A 16784-nucleotide genomic window follows, 5' to 3' on the forward strand; every position below is an offset into this window, starting at 1 on the left:
TTCTTGCTCATGAGATAAGCCAAAGTAGGTTGCTCATGAAAATAAGTTGGTTGACAGTATGCTGAAAATCTCTGTGATGTTTCTTTTGATCATTAAGTTTACATGGGTCCTTGCAGATATTGGTATGAAGACAAAAATAAAAGATATAATTAGTGAGCTGCTGCTGAAATAGAGGTGAATTTTATCATCTATGGAACAAACTACAAAAACTCTCCTCCATTAAACTATATAGGAAACCCTAGAATTCGTTTAGATAAAAAAAAATAGGAGGTGCACAAAGGCATCAAGTGATAAAGAATGTGTAAAAGTTTCATTGAATTCCACCAAGCAGTTTTAGATGAGATGGTCCCACCTGGTCAACCAATGACAAAGTCCATGTTTTGTATCAGGACACCCCCAAAAGCCATTCTGATGGAAAAATAAAATAGGAAGTACACAAGCATCTTATAAACAATTGGTGAAAGTTTCATCAATTCTATTTAGTGGTATGAGAGTAGTTGTGGATTAGAAATGCAAGGGGATGGACAAATGGCTGGACAAACACAGAAATAAACCAATGAAACAACAGACAGCATGATCATAAGTAACCTCCGGCTTTTCAAATGGCGGCATAATAATGCTATTCCTTGAAATTTACTGCCGGTACAATCATGGCACTGAAGGTAATGCTAATCAGTGTCTTCTGATTTAATACTGGATGAGAATTTGACTGATGGATTTAGTGTCTCATGAACATTCCCTGTACATCTCTATTTCATAACTGTTAAGAAATAGTAATTTACAAATAAAACAGATTAACCTACAGCAAACAACTTTTTGACTGTAGTTCCCACGAGATTCTGTCCTGATATGTAGATAGCATAGGGATGGAGGACAACATTGAGGGGTATAATTTACAAATAAAACAGATTAACTTACAGCAAACAACTTTTTGACTGTAGTTCCCACGAGATTCTGTCCTGGTATGTAGATAGCATAGGGATGGAGACAACGTTGAGGGGTATAATTTACAAATAAAACAGATTAACTTACAGCAAACAACTTTTTGACTGTAGTTCCCACGAGATTCTGTCCTGGTATGTAGATAGCATAGGGATGGAGGACAACGTTGAGGGGTATACTGCTTCCTTTAACCTCTACTTCCATAGCGGTGTAATCTCTACTTTCTTTTACTAAAGAAAAATGACAAGTAGCAAGTGCAATATATTGTCAAATCAGAAAATCATAAGATAACTGTATTGTATTTGATGATTTAGAGGTGTCAGTTGTTGATTTGGCGGTGGCCAATTGAGTTTACAGGCGATACGTAAGCTGAGCCAGTAAATGTATATTTGCCACAATCAAATCTAGATAGACAATGACAATCTTCAATTACAGTATGATTATCTCCATTCTAATTTAACCGCATAATAAACGATTAAAAATCTTTAAAAATAAATCTGCAAATGTGTTTAAAAATTGAAACTGTCAATAGTGGAGTTGAAGTCCTGAAATTTTCGGTGTTATCCAATGAAACTCCAACAAATGTTGCATTAGACTTATTAATTGTAGTTTAATTATTTCATAGCATAATTGCATAATAAATTCTTATTTTCTTGATAGGAAGCAAAAAGAATTCAAATCTCAAAATACAATTTTTTAAAAATTCTAATTCAAATTAAGACCAAGTCACATTTTTGGTAATGGTAATTTCAGTTCTGAATTTTAAGTAAATATCAGGATAGTGAGGTGAAGCGTTTGCTCTCTTTCTCAGGTTTTTGAAATTCTACCTCAATATCAATAGAAGAGATACAATAAGACAAAGCATAAAATTCCATTAACATCAATGGCAGGGAACAACCTATAAATAAAAAATGGTCATCAATTTTGGAGCAAGAAGATCAAAACAAAATTATGATAATTTGAAGTGGCATTCCAGAATATTTAAAGAAATCTTACCATCATTATTCAGAATAATTTCTGATACATTATCATCATTATCTTCATCCCCGTTGTCAGAGTTACCTCCCTTGGAGGATTTAGCTGATCCATTTTCAGTGAAGGGAGGAACTTGTTGTAACTGCAGATGAAGTACACTATGAAACTCATTCACCTGAAATAAAGATGTATACATCACAAAGTTATAAAGAGATTAAAACAACAAAGATATGATGATACACAATATACTTACTGTATGATAAAATTCTTAAATTTCAAGGTGTCAGTTCTTATATACTGCAAAGGTGGGTGGGGTGGTCAGTCTGAAAAAAATCTATTTCCATTTTGAAAGGGAGACCCATACCAAAGCTGATTTCAGCCCATACATGATTGGGGAAATAAAGCTCTCAGAACCTTTAAACTTAGGCAGATAAACAGCGGAAAAATGTCATGTAACAACTCATAGATATGTCAGACAAACAAAGTGGATGCAAAAACAAAATACACATAATACCAAAATATTAAATAACTAGTTCATTATACACTAGAACATATATCAACTGGTTATTCAACAAACCAATACATAAAATCATTCTGCTCTGGAAGGGATAAAAAATTGTTACAAAATCTCACTGGGAACAACATTAAAGATGGATGGACAAACTAACAAAGAAAGAAACAAAAAGAGACAGACAGACAGACAGACAAGTAAAATGCAGTATAGCACTGTCATAGATATGAGTAATGTAATATTCCCATTAAATGTCAAACTTACAATAGGAGGAGCAAATGTAATTTTGAATTCCATCTCAGCTGAAGGTGAAAGCGTTCCATTTGGTGGGTGTACACTGAATACTGAATCAACATCAGGAACACGGTCCAGTCTCCTAGCTTCCTCAGTCATGTCAGGTTTATATATGTTCCATTGGAATGGTAAGGACACATGACTGTAACAATGGAGAGGCATCATTATTCTCTTTACATAAATAAAGAGCAAATCAAAGTACATAGGTACTGAGTCTGTTACATACTATAGACTGAGTACACAATAAATAAATCTCAAGTATGGTTTAGGATACAAGTTGGGTAGGTGAACTACAGATCAAGAGAATAGTAAGTAAGTAAATTATTAGAGTGGCATTGTTTGCTAATTCATTTCATACAAGACCTGCCTTTTGTTCAAATTTCTTAGCTAGAATAAATAACAGTCTTAGTATGCCTATATCTTTTATGTGTGTGCACGAAATTGTCTTAAAATATTGTCCATGTTTGTCTTGTAAATTGTGATGAGTTACTGTGCTATTGTTTTATTGCCAATTTATGTTTTTATGTTTTGTGTAGTTTATGTTAACATGTGTTTGTATTTTGCTGTTCTTTTGCTTTTAACCGTTGCATACCTATTTGCATGTGCCGTCTCTATGCTTTTCATGTCTTTTGTATTTGATATATATGTTAAATTGGTTAAAAGCTCACTAGAGGTTATGTTCTCTATTATTTGGACTGAACGTAAATAAAGTTTTTGTATTCATATTCATATAACAGTAAAGTATAAATTACTGACGTAGGGTTTCTGACAATGATAGATCTATCAGTATATGTGAATGGATTCAGGTCATCAAATCTAATCAAATGTTGAGCTGTATTGTCTGTTAGTTCTCCAGGGACAGGATCTGATGTACCTCTCTCTACTGACAATAACTCTACACCTGCTTTCTGTCCCTCTCCTTAAAAACATAATTATTTTTATGGTTATTGTCTGTGTGCCTGTGTTGTTTACTTCAATGATGATGGTTGTTCATGTCATTCATATTCTTGGTTTTACATAAATATGATAGACCATTTTGTGATAACTCAGTAGGATAATCAATGAGCATCCTCAATATACATTTCCATGACCAAAATTATTTTGTTCTACCCAACCCCTACATCACGGAAGTACATATTGAGCATGCTCATCACCTTCCCACAAAAGGATCTATCACTGCCCTAATTTCACTTCTATTATTCATTGAAATAAAATGAAGTAAATTTAATATAAAAAAAGTATGGAATGTTTAAGTAAATGTAATTTGAAAGCATTTGATGTCATATGTACATTTTCTGACTGTTTCACCTATTACAGCTCCTACAGATTTCACATTTTTCACTAAACCACTGAACATTTTAGAATGTACACTTCTACCTTGAGCTTATACGATTTTGCATGAGCCTATATGAAGTCATCTAATATAAAATTATTCCATTGGTCTATGTATGACCAAGACCTGAAAATACTGCTCAAAATATGCTACCTTCTACTTTGTAATTTGCAATCATTATCATTTCTATCTATTGCTCTACAACACTTAACAATAAGAAAATACTAGGCTGCAACACAAATCACTAACAATACAAGTTCTACTGGAAGTTAACATCAACAATTAATTGAAATTGCTTTCAACATATGCTTCATTACAATAAAATTTAAAATCTGTTTAAAAGTAGCCAAGAGAGTAAAGACAGAATTAAAACAAAAGAAAAAGAATGACTGATTGATAGAGGGATAAAGTGGTTCAAATACTCTCACATGTTCAGTGGGGATGTAAAATGCAAAATGTACAAGAGATGTTGTGTATGTCATATTGTCTTTACCCATACCTCTGAGAAGAAAATGCTTGATATGGCAGTTGTCACAAACTAGGGTAACTTCTTGTGTGAAAGATCTAACTTGTTTGGGGCTGAAAACAACCTCAATCACTCCAGTCTCTCCTTTCATCAGCTCAAGGACAGATGGTCTCACATCAAATGGAGACATAGAAACAGTTCCATTGGTCACTACAGACTGAAAAGATAAAATGTGTCTATATTGTAGTATCTTAATTACAAACCAAAAATATGTTGCCTTGCCAATTTTTTTTACAATAGATGTATTTGTTGCAATACTTCAAAATGATAAATACTTTGAATAACACACCAACAATTTTACTTCTCAATTTTTTGTTAAATTGATACTGTTTCAGCAGAGACAACTTTGAACTTGTTTTGATATAAAACACAATGAAATCACATGTATACAATTTAAATGATACAATTCATACCTTACAAACTTCATAATTAAAATAATATCATATGCCAAAACATCCCCACTCCCTGGTGTACATGTTATCAACTGTATCAGTAATATCAGATGTGTGATAATAACTCATATAACACCCTTTCACTCATTTTGCTAGGTCACACATGGAAAAGCTCTAAATATTGTGTGGCAATTCTGCCTGTGACTACAATTTTACATGCAACATGCTGAATCAAACAATTAAACATTTTTTTCATGACAGCAACACTATGACTATAAATAGTAGCACCACAGTACCACATCGCTTGACAAAATAGTACTAGTGCAGTATTACAGGGATGTTTGAGGCTATACATAAACATTTTTGTGACTCTAAATTAAATTACTGTAACTCTACCATAGTATAAATCTATAATCATAACCACAATTTGTTGCACTAATAAAATATTTCATATCTCAATAAAATAGAAATCATTTCTTAGTATGTTAACATTTGAATAGGTAAAATAAGTCTGAACATTCATAACAAATCAAGCAAATTATGCGTTAGAATAAGAAACCATACAATCCTCACTTCTGTGAGATTACACTGAATGTATTTGCAAAAGAATTTTAAGAAATATATGGACAAATTCATGCTCTACATATTCATGTATAGTGTGAAAATTGGCAGAAATTTCACATTTTCAAATTGTGGAGTTTCACAAAATAGTTACAGTAAATATATCATTTTTTTAAGTCGTGGTAATACATCGCATCCCTATAAACTGTGAAAGGGTGGCTTTTTACAATTCACATCGTTTATTAAAACAACAAAATTAATTAAATATCAATTTTAAAGGCTAATGGTTATACCATTTTATTTACTGTCAGTTTTTCCAAAGTACTTTAAGTAATACATGTATATGTGATGAAAGACCTTCATACATTTGTGTACTTCAGTTTGCTCTAAGTATGTGATTCTAGATGTAATACATGTACATGTGTGTATAATCCATTTTGCTCCAAGTATGCGATTCTGTAAGATGTATATGTGTCTGTACAGGCATTCATGACAAATAGATACTATGACCAACAACCAGCAAGACAAAACTGTACATGACAACACAAAAGACTTACTGTTCTAGGGTTATTGAACTTCTTATGGGCCATAACCCAGCAATTTACTTTCTATAAGGATTTTTATCAATGATGGGAAAATTAATTACAATATCATTTTATTATCAAAGGGAAAGAAACAAATAAATAATATTCCTTCATTGAGGAATTTTTAAGGATGAAAAAAAAATCTTTTTTAGTTTTTGATTAAAAAAACTTTACTAATGAAAGCACATTACCCATCATGGAAGACAAATTAAATAAGTTATTTTAAGTGAATGTTATTTCTAAATTACTAAAGATTGTAAATAGTCTCGATCTACAGAGGACTTCATTATTTTTTTGAACTTCTTGGTATAAAATGAATCAGAACACTTCTGAATTATCTTACCTTAAAGTTATGTGCAGGCCAGGAGTTTCTGTTCATGATACAGAATCTACCATTACCGCCCTTGTTTTTGACAATAAACTGTGCGACATGATATCCACCAACAAGGCAGTAACCAACATCCAGAACAGGTGGCACTGAAAAAAAAAACATTCATAGTATGAAGGGCAAACCAAATGAATGTTACCTAGCTTTATATGCTTCCATTATATCAAAATACATTTCTATAAATTTGTTGACTTAATGATGAATAACAAGGATTTAAAAAGGGTGTGATTCTTTTTAGATCTTTCACGGGACAACAATATAAGTAGAAAATAATGATGGGTCAGTGCGCTCGATTTTTAGATATCAGCACTTGAAATTTTGGTAGAAAAAAGATTTCTCTAGATTTTACATAGGTTTTGCCTTAACAGCTTTTATCTATTAAAAACTCCGAAGAAATAACAAGAATTCCATAAAAAATCTCTAATACCATTTCAAGGTCTGTTTTTGTGAAAAAAGTAGGGTCTTTAGGCAAAGCATTAATGCTATGAGATGGATAAAACCAGAGAAGTCAGAAAATCTGACAAAAATGGCAAAATATGAGAAGCGAACATTCATAAAAATTTACAGTATCATGCAATCATAAGTCATATATCACTGCAAAAGGATAATACAAAATAAAAAAAAAACATTGATATCAATTTAAAATCCCTTTCTCATCAAAATAAAAAGAGCCTTTAATTGTAATCAGTTACAATTAGGATAAATAACAATCAGTGATTGGGAAAGGGAGGTAAATCTCCTTATCCTATATAAAGAAGGAAATATAATAAAAAATCATAACCATACATGTAAGCCTGGGTGGCTCCCTCCTGCCCTGTAAGGGCACCACAATAAGGGCAGATGACTGGGTCTGTATTCTTATTTCATCATCATAGTCTTTGAGTGAGTCAGGAGCAAATCTGATGTCATAGTGACAACTCATACCAGGAGCAACCAGTCCATGCTCCCCAGGAAATTGACCTGGAATTATAAGCATATGATAATAAGTGATAAAATGAGTTACATAAAATCAATGAAAAAATGGTGTAATGTAGCATTGCTGGGACAAAAATGGTGCAATGTAGCATTGCTGGGGACAAAAATGGTGTAATGTAGCACTTCAAACACAGTCATAAAAAAGGCTGCCAATTAAAAAAAAATGTAAGGAAGCTAGAAAATCAAATCCACTTAAAACTTGGTACAAAAATTATTCACTACATCTACATCAGCAAATACAGATAAAATACAAGTATAAACTGCTATTTAACATTGATTCCAAGTCAAAATTTTAACTGAAAGAACAGAAAATCAGGTGTCTTACCAAGTCCAATAGAGAAATATGATGTTGTAGGTGGAAGAGCTCTACACTGTCTCAGTACAGCTGACACATTCTTCAGTTCCAATGTCAACTATTTGAGAAAAAATATAGAATTTTTAGTACTTTACCCTATTACTGCACCCTGTTCTTCCTCCTGGCCTGTAGTGGTCTGGATTACTTTTAGTTATTTCTGTCCAATTTTCTTAACTAAGATTTCACTTGCTAATGAGTTCATTTGGCAAGCATTTTTTAACAAAACTGGAAGTCTCAATAAGTAAGGGCAATGAGGACAATACTATTGGCTGAATACAAGCAAAGCCAAATACCAAGAATAGCAAATTTCAAATGAACAATTACTTTCACAAGTTAAATGTGCATACACAAATATGTCTGGGAAAATGTGTTTTATTCATGTGTTTCAGCATTTAGGCTCAGAGATGTGAGCATCAGAATTATCTTCAGAAGAGCCTGAGCTGGCCAGATCAAATATGAAGCAGTAAGTTAAAATTATTTTAAAAATCACAAAATTTCCACTCATTGTTACAAGCATATAATATTGTAAGTCTTTAGCTGAAGGATAAGATTGGGATATAAGAAAAATTCCATTTTGCAGCAAGTGAAGTAGTTAACTTCAGGAGATAGAAATGGTCTTCTTTTGTTTGAATGACTAAACCTAATGGATTGCCTTAAGTAGTTAAATGGACAATTATCAAGATTTAAGCATTAAATAATATGCTAGTTATTTAAATCTATGTCTTGATAAAAAGTAAATCTCTTTCTTTATTGTCCATTTAACTACCTAATACAGTCCATTAGGTAATGATCAGTCAATCAAGAGAAGGACCAACTCTATCCCATGAAGTTAACTGTTATACTTGCTATAATACATTGATTCTTATACTGTATTTTACCTCATATATCTGACCAGATCTGTAATTTGAAAACACTACTATTGGAGGTGACACCAAAAATATCTGGGAGGGTTCTTTACGCCTGAAAAAAGAAAACAACTTGAAATTATATTATGTTGAGAGGTGGTAACACGCGTATGTAAAGATGCTGGATGAGTGGACGGAAAAATGTACATTACAATATCACTTCTTTGTTGGCATTAGAATAAAAAGGTTTAGCTTACCCAAACTGGTAGCTACATATACAATTATGAAGTCTATTTTATTATTTTTTGGGCTGTATTAGGGAGGGATTCTAAAACAGCAATAAACCCACTATGTGAAAAGAGCTATATTTTTTGCCATACATTTTTTTAGCCTTTTATGTTTTAGAATTGTTGTACATAGACCAATTACTTTGAACAGCACTAACCTCTCATCTGCTGAAACAGGCTTTAAACCAATTTCTTTAGGTACAGGGTTGTGACCCTTGATCAAACTTCTACCACCAGGTGGTGCTGATGGTGGTACATATCGTGGATTCCTTTTGTAATTGACCTTGGATTGTAGAGTGGCTAGATCATGTCTATCTTGCTCCCTTTGTTCCTCTGTCATGTACTTTTTCCAACCATGTTGATGAGCTGGTTTCTTTTCATTTGTTTCCTAGAATTTGGTTAAAAAAATTGAAACATTGCAATATTAGCAGGAATAAAAATCCTACAAATTTTCCAGAAAAATTAACCTTGAATATATAAAGTTTAGAAATAACATGAAATGCATCATCCACTTGATCTAAAAAGCCTTTCAATATGGTAAATCCATGTTAAACATTACTCCATTAAATTTCTAGCTCATTTTTATTGCAATTGTAAGTGCACATATGCAAAAAGATAGCAGCATATCGATATTCCTTGAATCTCATGCAATCATCTTCCAATCTTATAACAACTTGATGAGAGAGTCACTCATTCAACAAGATAGATTAACAACTAATTTAAGGAGGTAGACCTAGAGTAAGGGACACAACTCTTACAAATCACTGGAACATTTGTATTCAGCACTTCATATCAATCTCATGTATTGTAAGCATCAAAGTAACTTGGACCAAATTCATTCTGCTTCAAATGAATGCTGATAGGCTTTGGTGAAATTAAATATGATACAAACATATCACTGATTTCAAGAGTTATGTCCAACCCTAGGTCAACCTCCTTAAACAGTTGCTCATCTCTTAAGTTCAATACAAAATTGACAAATGTATAGTTATATGTTCAGTAACATATAAACTGTGCCAAATTCTGTAGGGCCTTACAAAAACAAAATGGATGCTGATCAGTGATCAGCCTGTCTGTCTGTAACAAATCATGTCCAGGCGTGTAAATTTTTTGTCGTTTGTAATATATTTTGAAATTGAAAACATGGTTAGTATTATACTTAACAGATTTTCACTAGAATTTAATAATAGCACGGCTATCAGAGATGATATCTAGTTAAAATTGGCATTGGACAAAAATTTACCAGTTCAGGCCTAGGAGTCTCTAATCCTCCCTCATCCTCAGAAAGAAAAGTGGGTCCAGCAATATCATCAATGTCCCTTTGTGGGAATGGAGAATGTTCCCTGAAGTCCCTGGCCTCTGACATTCGAGTGTGTCTCTGTGATGATACAGTCTCTCTTGCATAACTTGGAATTTTTGGAGCTGAAATATAATGTAATCAATTATAATCTCCTTTATTGATTAATGGTATTACTACATGCACATACAATTTTTAAAAATTTTGACCCAAATGCACTTTGATTTGTTTGCAATAACATCCTAGTAATACAAACATAGAAAAATGAAACAGCTGCGTTTACAAAAATATATTAAAGTTGGTTTAAACTGTGTTTGTGATTAGTTATTGGTAAATGTGAAGTTCTGTTACAATTTAAACCAATATAACAGGAATGGCTCCAATGCTTATATTTCATTCATGTTAAAACAGCTTTTTATTTGTAAAAAAATAGTTTGTTCAGACTTTGAAACACAGCAGGTATAGCATTTTGGCCGTGGACTAATTTTGCGATTTAGTGGTAGAAAATAACTCCAGAAAAGTATCAACTAAAGTCATTTTATCCAATGAAAGTTTTCTTATTTTTTCAAAACTAACAAATGAATACCTGGCTTACCTGCAAATTATGTTCATTTAACACGAATCTGCAAAAAGGAGAAATCAGGAAAAGTAATATATTGACAAAAGCCGAATTCTACTTACAAGGAGGTGGTGGAATGGCTGTTGGTTCATCTGTAACATAGTCCTCTGGTGTCAGAAGTTTGTTTTTCCTCAGTAAGTCAGTGTCGATACATGAACGAAAATGTGAACCAACTACAAGACAAAACAGTGATTACTACAAATGTATCTTGTACCTTCATCATTTTATTATCTCATTAGAGTTTTCTGTACAAATAAACCCTTCAATTCAAAGAAAAAACAAAATACCATATTAAATCTACTAGTACATGATTATAGACTGAAAATATAAATTTGTTTTCATAATTTCAAAAATACCTGGTGGTAAGCCAATATCATTGTAGTTTTCACAACTCTGTGTGACTCTATTCAACTCTCTTTCATCAGCAGACATTGCCCTGGCCTGGGCCTGCATGATATGCTTCTCCAACTTAGACGCTTCATCTAGTCTTCTTTGTCGTTCATCAAAAACCTGACCAAAAACAAATTAGTGGTGCATGTATGTACTGGTTCATTATTGTAGATGAATCATGATACAGAAGTTACCTCTTGAAATTTTGTAATACAAAAGTTTAACAATTTTCCTTGCTGAATAAAAGATTCCTTGAAAGTCAATGCACTTTAAGAAGAATTTTATCAGGACTAAGTATGTACCCAAGTTTGATCAGAATCCATTGAAAGGTGTGATTGTAGAGTTGGGAAAGAAGAAATATCAGGAGAAGAACATTGGCAAAATCGAGGTAAATATCTGGTAAAATATAGAATTGCAAAAGTGAAAAGTGCAAATTCACAAAAAAAAAAAGGCAGTCATCCATGTAATATGATACATACCTGAAAAAAAAAATGTATAACTTTAAACTGAAGTTAAGAGAACCATTACATGATATTAAGTATATACTTTTTTAATTTTCCACTGGCTACCTATACTCTTTCATAAAGTATGATTTATTCAATGAAAAAATTACCTTTTGTAAAGATTCAACATATCTAGAGTGGTATGGATCAGCTCCACCTTTAGACACATTCAGATTACGGACAGTTTCTGGTCCAATTGCATCTCTAGTGTACAAGTCCCTGAATGTCCTTGTTAATATGTGTCGCACGTCTTGTGATTTTCCTGTTGACGGTCGCTGAAGAAACATAGGGGGTTCTTCCCCTCTAGCTGACAGGTTACTCTGGGATTTTAGGGCAGCCATCATTTTGATATTTGTATTGGCAGGTTATCAAACAACTCTAAATTAAGTATAGAAAACAAAGGATTTAGAATTCCAGTTTTGATATTCTTCTTTGAATCTTATTTATCACAGTTTCAATATCTAGGAAAGAGTTGTGGACTACAGTAAACTACTTTAAATGAACATCAATTAAAACATGTAAAATTCACTAAGGAGGATAAAATAGTTAAAGCTCATTAAGCTGCCAGTTTTTATTCCACTAAATTTTGCTGATTCTAAGAAATATAAGTTTGTAGTAATACAATTCAAGCAATAAATGTAGATAATACCTAAAAAATATTGTGAAAACAGTGTTTTTCTTAAATCAAAGACGATTAATAGCTCTAATCTTATTATTGATTGCCGACAGGACATTCACCTGGATTAAAATATTTTCACCTTGGTTAAAAATTGCAATATCGGATGCACAGGTAAGCACATGTCTTGTTTCCATTTCATTTCATCTATTTTTTTATTAGTTTTCAAATAAATAATGACAATTAATGACCACATCTGTGCCGTATTATATCACTATACGTAAATTACAAAAGGATTCATTCAATGCATTATATTCGAATTATTTTCTTTTACGGCTCAAGTCCGTCAAAGAAACGGGTCTTACTTGCTGTTGATTAATCGCTTTGGCTTTGCGATCAGATTATTTTTTTTAAAGAATCAAACCTTACAGCACAAGCACGGATTAAAGTCACCAGAAGTTAACGCACACAAATTTTATCTAGGTTGACTTTTTGTCTTGCAAGACAATATATATAATGTATTGACACCTATTTCATGTATTTAATGTGTTTTATTTGTGGATATCAAATTAAATTATACAAGAAAAGTACAATTTAGTAGAAATAATTCAAAGTTAAGGCATATTTCAACAGAAACAAAAATTACGAAAATGACAGCTAAAGTAGCTTTAAGCACCATGCACCATTGCAGTATAGTTCAATCTAAATAAAAAATATGACTGTGCACAAAACGTGTTTGCAATAATTGTATAGTTTTTTTTTTTTTTTGGTGTTTACAAAAAGAACTACATGTATCAATCTATGATTTTTGTACATGTACTTTTACTAAGAAGCAACCCCTGTACTAACATTGGGCAGGTATGACAGATGTGCATTTTCAAATGTGTGTCTTCTTAAAACAAACTAAATCAATATTATAAAATACCCATTGACAAACATTAAGTCAATTTTATGCCAATCCAATCTTTATAAAATGAAAAAAATCATGCAAATATAAGTACAATTCAACTGAACTTTTATTTTAGGAGTACATGAATATTTTTGTTAATTTAAGTTTTCTTCATAAATTGTCATACAGTGACACCCTTATTGGGCCCTTTGATTTTAACATTCATATATGTTTTGAAAGAAATGTGTACATAATATAGCAAATGGGCTTGGCTAGAAAAAATAATAAACTAGGGCAGTTGAATACATTTGGAGTCGCCGTTCAATAACATCAAAGTCGGCAAAATGGCGAGAACAAAGTGCAGCGGCCTCTTCACTTAACACTGAAACGCCAGGAAACGCGCACCTGCTAGTGCACTCCCTCTTCAGATGAAGTTTTTCTGACTCAACAAGATTTAATATAATTTATAGAGCGAATCATGTGTAAAATTACCACCCCATTTATGCATTAGTCTTACTTTAAATTACGAATCAAAACATTATTTTAAATTTCTGTTTGGCGTCGTCAAGATCATTTGTAACTCCAATGGAGGAGAGCTAACCACAAAAGTAATCTATATACCAACCCAATATTCAACGACCAAAGCACCACCACGACCTTCATTTTGTTATTTTATGTTCAAGATTTACTTTTTGGAAAACTTTCAACTGTTTTAATATCTGGTTGATTAATTCCCTGCTAAATTTAAAGGATACATGAAACAAAAATCAATTAATCTGATCACAGTTTGACAGCAGACTATTACTTAAAAATCATCATTTATTTTTGCATTTTTGTTAAATAGCGTTCATTGTAAACTATCACTTCAGATATTGTGACATGTAAATGACAATAAATTTCCAAATTGTTGGCTCGATCAGGTTCTTTGGTTAAATGGTTGTTTGATATCTTTTTTATACAGTTCTTATTCACACCATGTCTAACCTAAATCTAGCTAATCTTAACAAATTAATGAAAGTGGTTGGAAATTTGTTTCTTATTGGCAGGTCGCCAAGTAAGAAAATATCTTGTCAGTCAACATAAAATTGTAGTATTGCTGGGTAATCTAAGCTATACATGACAGGTAAATAAGCTATCGAAGATGAAAACATGATTATACATAGAAACCAACTTTTAACAAGCACTAAGCAGTAAGGGCTTGGAAAATTACTTCTGATTAAAATATTAATCCTCATCATACTGACAGTTAAAACATTTATTCTGAGCATAATTCAAACCACAATATTTACTTTCATATATGTAAAAATTATAATGTTTGGATGGGTATGACTTTAAAGGATACATTTTTTCTCCCATCTACAAGATCAAAATATTTATGTTTAAAAAGTCTGAGTCATTGCATAAATTTATCAAATTCTTTCAAGCCCCAAGGTCTCAGCTTCTTATCATATGATTACCCCAGTACTCAGGTTTTAGTATACATTTTTAAGATGTCAGAAACGTTAAATTTCTTTATAATCAGATTGTTTTTAGCTTGTCAAGAGTGACACTCATCAAACTAACTTTTTGCGATCAAAATGATGTTTGACCTGGTTCAAACTGATTGAATCAAATACTATTTTATATAAAATTTATTGATTCCATTCTGAGGGGTAGGGGTAGCAGTTTGGTCAGGACAGAATATTTATTTTGAAATGCTATATGGCTTGAGTAGTTTTTTTCTTATCCTCATTATACTTAACAGTAGAATCTGGAGGCCATAAAATTCCTTTTTCAATTATTATTTTTTATTTTAAAAGATAGAGTGGCCATAATATTTATTTCCATAATTTTCCAGGAGGCCAAGATATTTATATAAAAAAACTGCCAGCCAGTTCCCTTAGTGTGAACTGGTATTTTAGCTGCACATATAGTGTCAAATTTCAAAAACCAACCATTCATTTTCACTTTATACATAAGTTAGACAACCGAACAACGATTTAATGCCCAATTTAGAAATATTAAGCTGCAAAGAAATCCAGAATCAAGTCTTTTAATATACAACCTTATGCTTATGACAAAATCCAGGATTTTTCATACTTTTAGCCTTAAATGCCATATTTCAGGTACAAAAAACTAGTTGTTAGGCTACAATTCAACAGACTTTTCAGCGATCAACTGATGCCACTTTCTTGTTTGGAGTGCTTTTTTTTTAGTTAAAAAGATAGCACATTTCATGAAATGCATGAATAGAGCTAAGTGTAAAGTAGAAATGCACTGAATCTGATGGAGGTAGACAAGTAGTAGATTGCCTCTAAAATCAATATCTATTTATTTAATATTTAATATTTAATAATTTAATAAATTTGGTAATTTTGTAATCCTCATATACCATGTATACCCAACTTTCCAAAAAAAGTACAACATATTTATCATTATATAATTATAGATAGGTCACTGCAGATAACTTCATGACAATTTGTGGAAATAAAGCTAATCTGAGACACTATTGTCATGAAAATCTGTAGCCATGGTAACAAAATAAAAATATATCAGTTTGCATAATAAATTTTGGGTGCCTTCCCAAAATTAACTGTCAAAAAACAAGTTTTCTAAAATATCAGGCACTTTAAAACTGCCAGAATAAGTAAGCGGGGATGGTATTATTGTAAAAAAACAAACAGGAAGTGTACATTTTTCTGTTCATTTGTTCATGATTTTAATTCTTAAAGTTTGTGTGAAATTTTGCATTTTTGAAGAACAGCCAGTAGATGTAGGGAAGAGAACCCAATCTAGCGAGGACCTGAATCTTTTCGGATAGCCTAAAGCATGCATTTTGCACCTCTTTCACCTATACATGTATGAATGCTCTACTACCCACAATCAATATTTCCACAAAGTTTCACCTTTTATTTTTAAGTTTTACAAAACTAAAATGGGTCAGTTCGTGTATGAAACAGTGCACCTCAATCCCATCTGTATAGTGCAACCTTAGGAGATGTTGCCCTTGCAAGAAATATGGATAGACAGACAGACTGACAGGGTGACTCCTAAATACCCCCAACTTTTGTTTACAAGGAGTATATTAACCAAAGTAGCATGCTGATAAAAACAAAACTAATTGAGCAACCAGGAATTAAATTGGCAAAATTAGGCAGCAACCATTTAATTTTCAGAGCTATAGATTTTTTTATGTAACAACTTTTTTCCTCTTTGGCGATACCAATTATTATCTTCACAACAGGTTGAAAACAACTTTTTTCTTCAAATATATGATTAAAACTTATAAAAGCTGAGAGTAGTGCACAGCTTTTTTCACATTGCTGGCAACAATTATTCTTTTCTGAAAAACTTAGAGACCAAATTATTTCTCATAAAATCCATTGTGTTATCTCTCTGATTAAGGGACACAGTTGGACAGAGGAGTCCTGACATTGTGAGGATGCTATGGCAGTTAGTTTGAGGTTAGGGCACCATGATTTTTATTAGCTAGACTGACTGGACTACTGGTAATTCCATTCAG

The 16784-nt window shown here is 32.2% G+C and overlaps 1 protein-coding gene across 4 annotated transcripts in view; it reads right to left on the minus strand.

Moving 5' to 3' along the window:
* The window catches only part of LOC148603419 (deleted in lung and esophageal cancer protein 1-like), a 45113-nt gene extending 30944 nt beyond the window's left edge, over positions 1-14169 (minus strand). Inside the window, exons 1-16 of one of the 4 annotated variants that reach the window (XM_088551888.1) lie at positions 13800-14169; positions 11888-12155; positions 11241-11394; positions 10947-11057; positions 10212-10390; positions 9127-9356; positions 8715-8796; positions 7807-7894; positions 7293-7466; positions 6462-6595; positions 6092-6142; positions 4555-4738; positions 3479-3641; positions 2693-2864; positions 1939-2092; positions 1033-1172 (exon numbers count right to left, since the gene is read on the minus strand). In XM_088551888.1, the coding sequence (XP_088408014.1) occupies positions 1033-1172; positions 1939-2092; positions 2693-2864; positions 3479-3641; positions 4555-4738; positions 6092-6142; positions 6462-6595; positions 7293-7466; positions 7807-7894; positions 8715-8796; positions 9127-9356; positions 10212-10390; positions 10947-11057; positions 11241-11394; positions 11888-12121 (2250 nt within the window). In that variant the 5' untranslated portion in view covers positions 12122-12155; positions 13800-14169. The remainder of the gene's footprint in view (positions 1-1032; positions 1173-1938; positions 2093-2692; positions 2865-3478; positions 3642-4554; positions 4739-6091; positions 6143-6461; positions 6596-7292; positions 7467-7806; positions 7895-8714; positions 8797-9126; positions 9357-10211; positions 10391-10946; positions 11058-11240; positions 11395-11887; positions 12156-13799) is intronic. The other 3 variants (XM_088551889.1, XM_088551890.1, XM_088551891.1) reach the window with 3 other exon arrangements.
* Between the last annotated feature and the right edge of the window lie 2615 nt (positions 14170-16784).

The sequence above is a fragment of the Perna viridis genome, chromosome 11 (assembly GCF_037379345.1).
Source record: "Perna viridis isolate PV_CMFRI_1.1 ecotype Kerala chromosome 11, ASM3737934v1, whole genome shotgun sequence".
Classification (NCBI taxonomy): domain Eukaryota; kingdom Metazoa; phylum Mollusca; class Bivalvia; order Mytilida; family Mytilidae; genus Perna; species Perna viridis.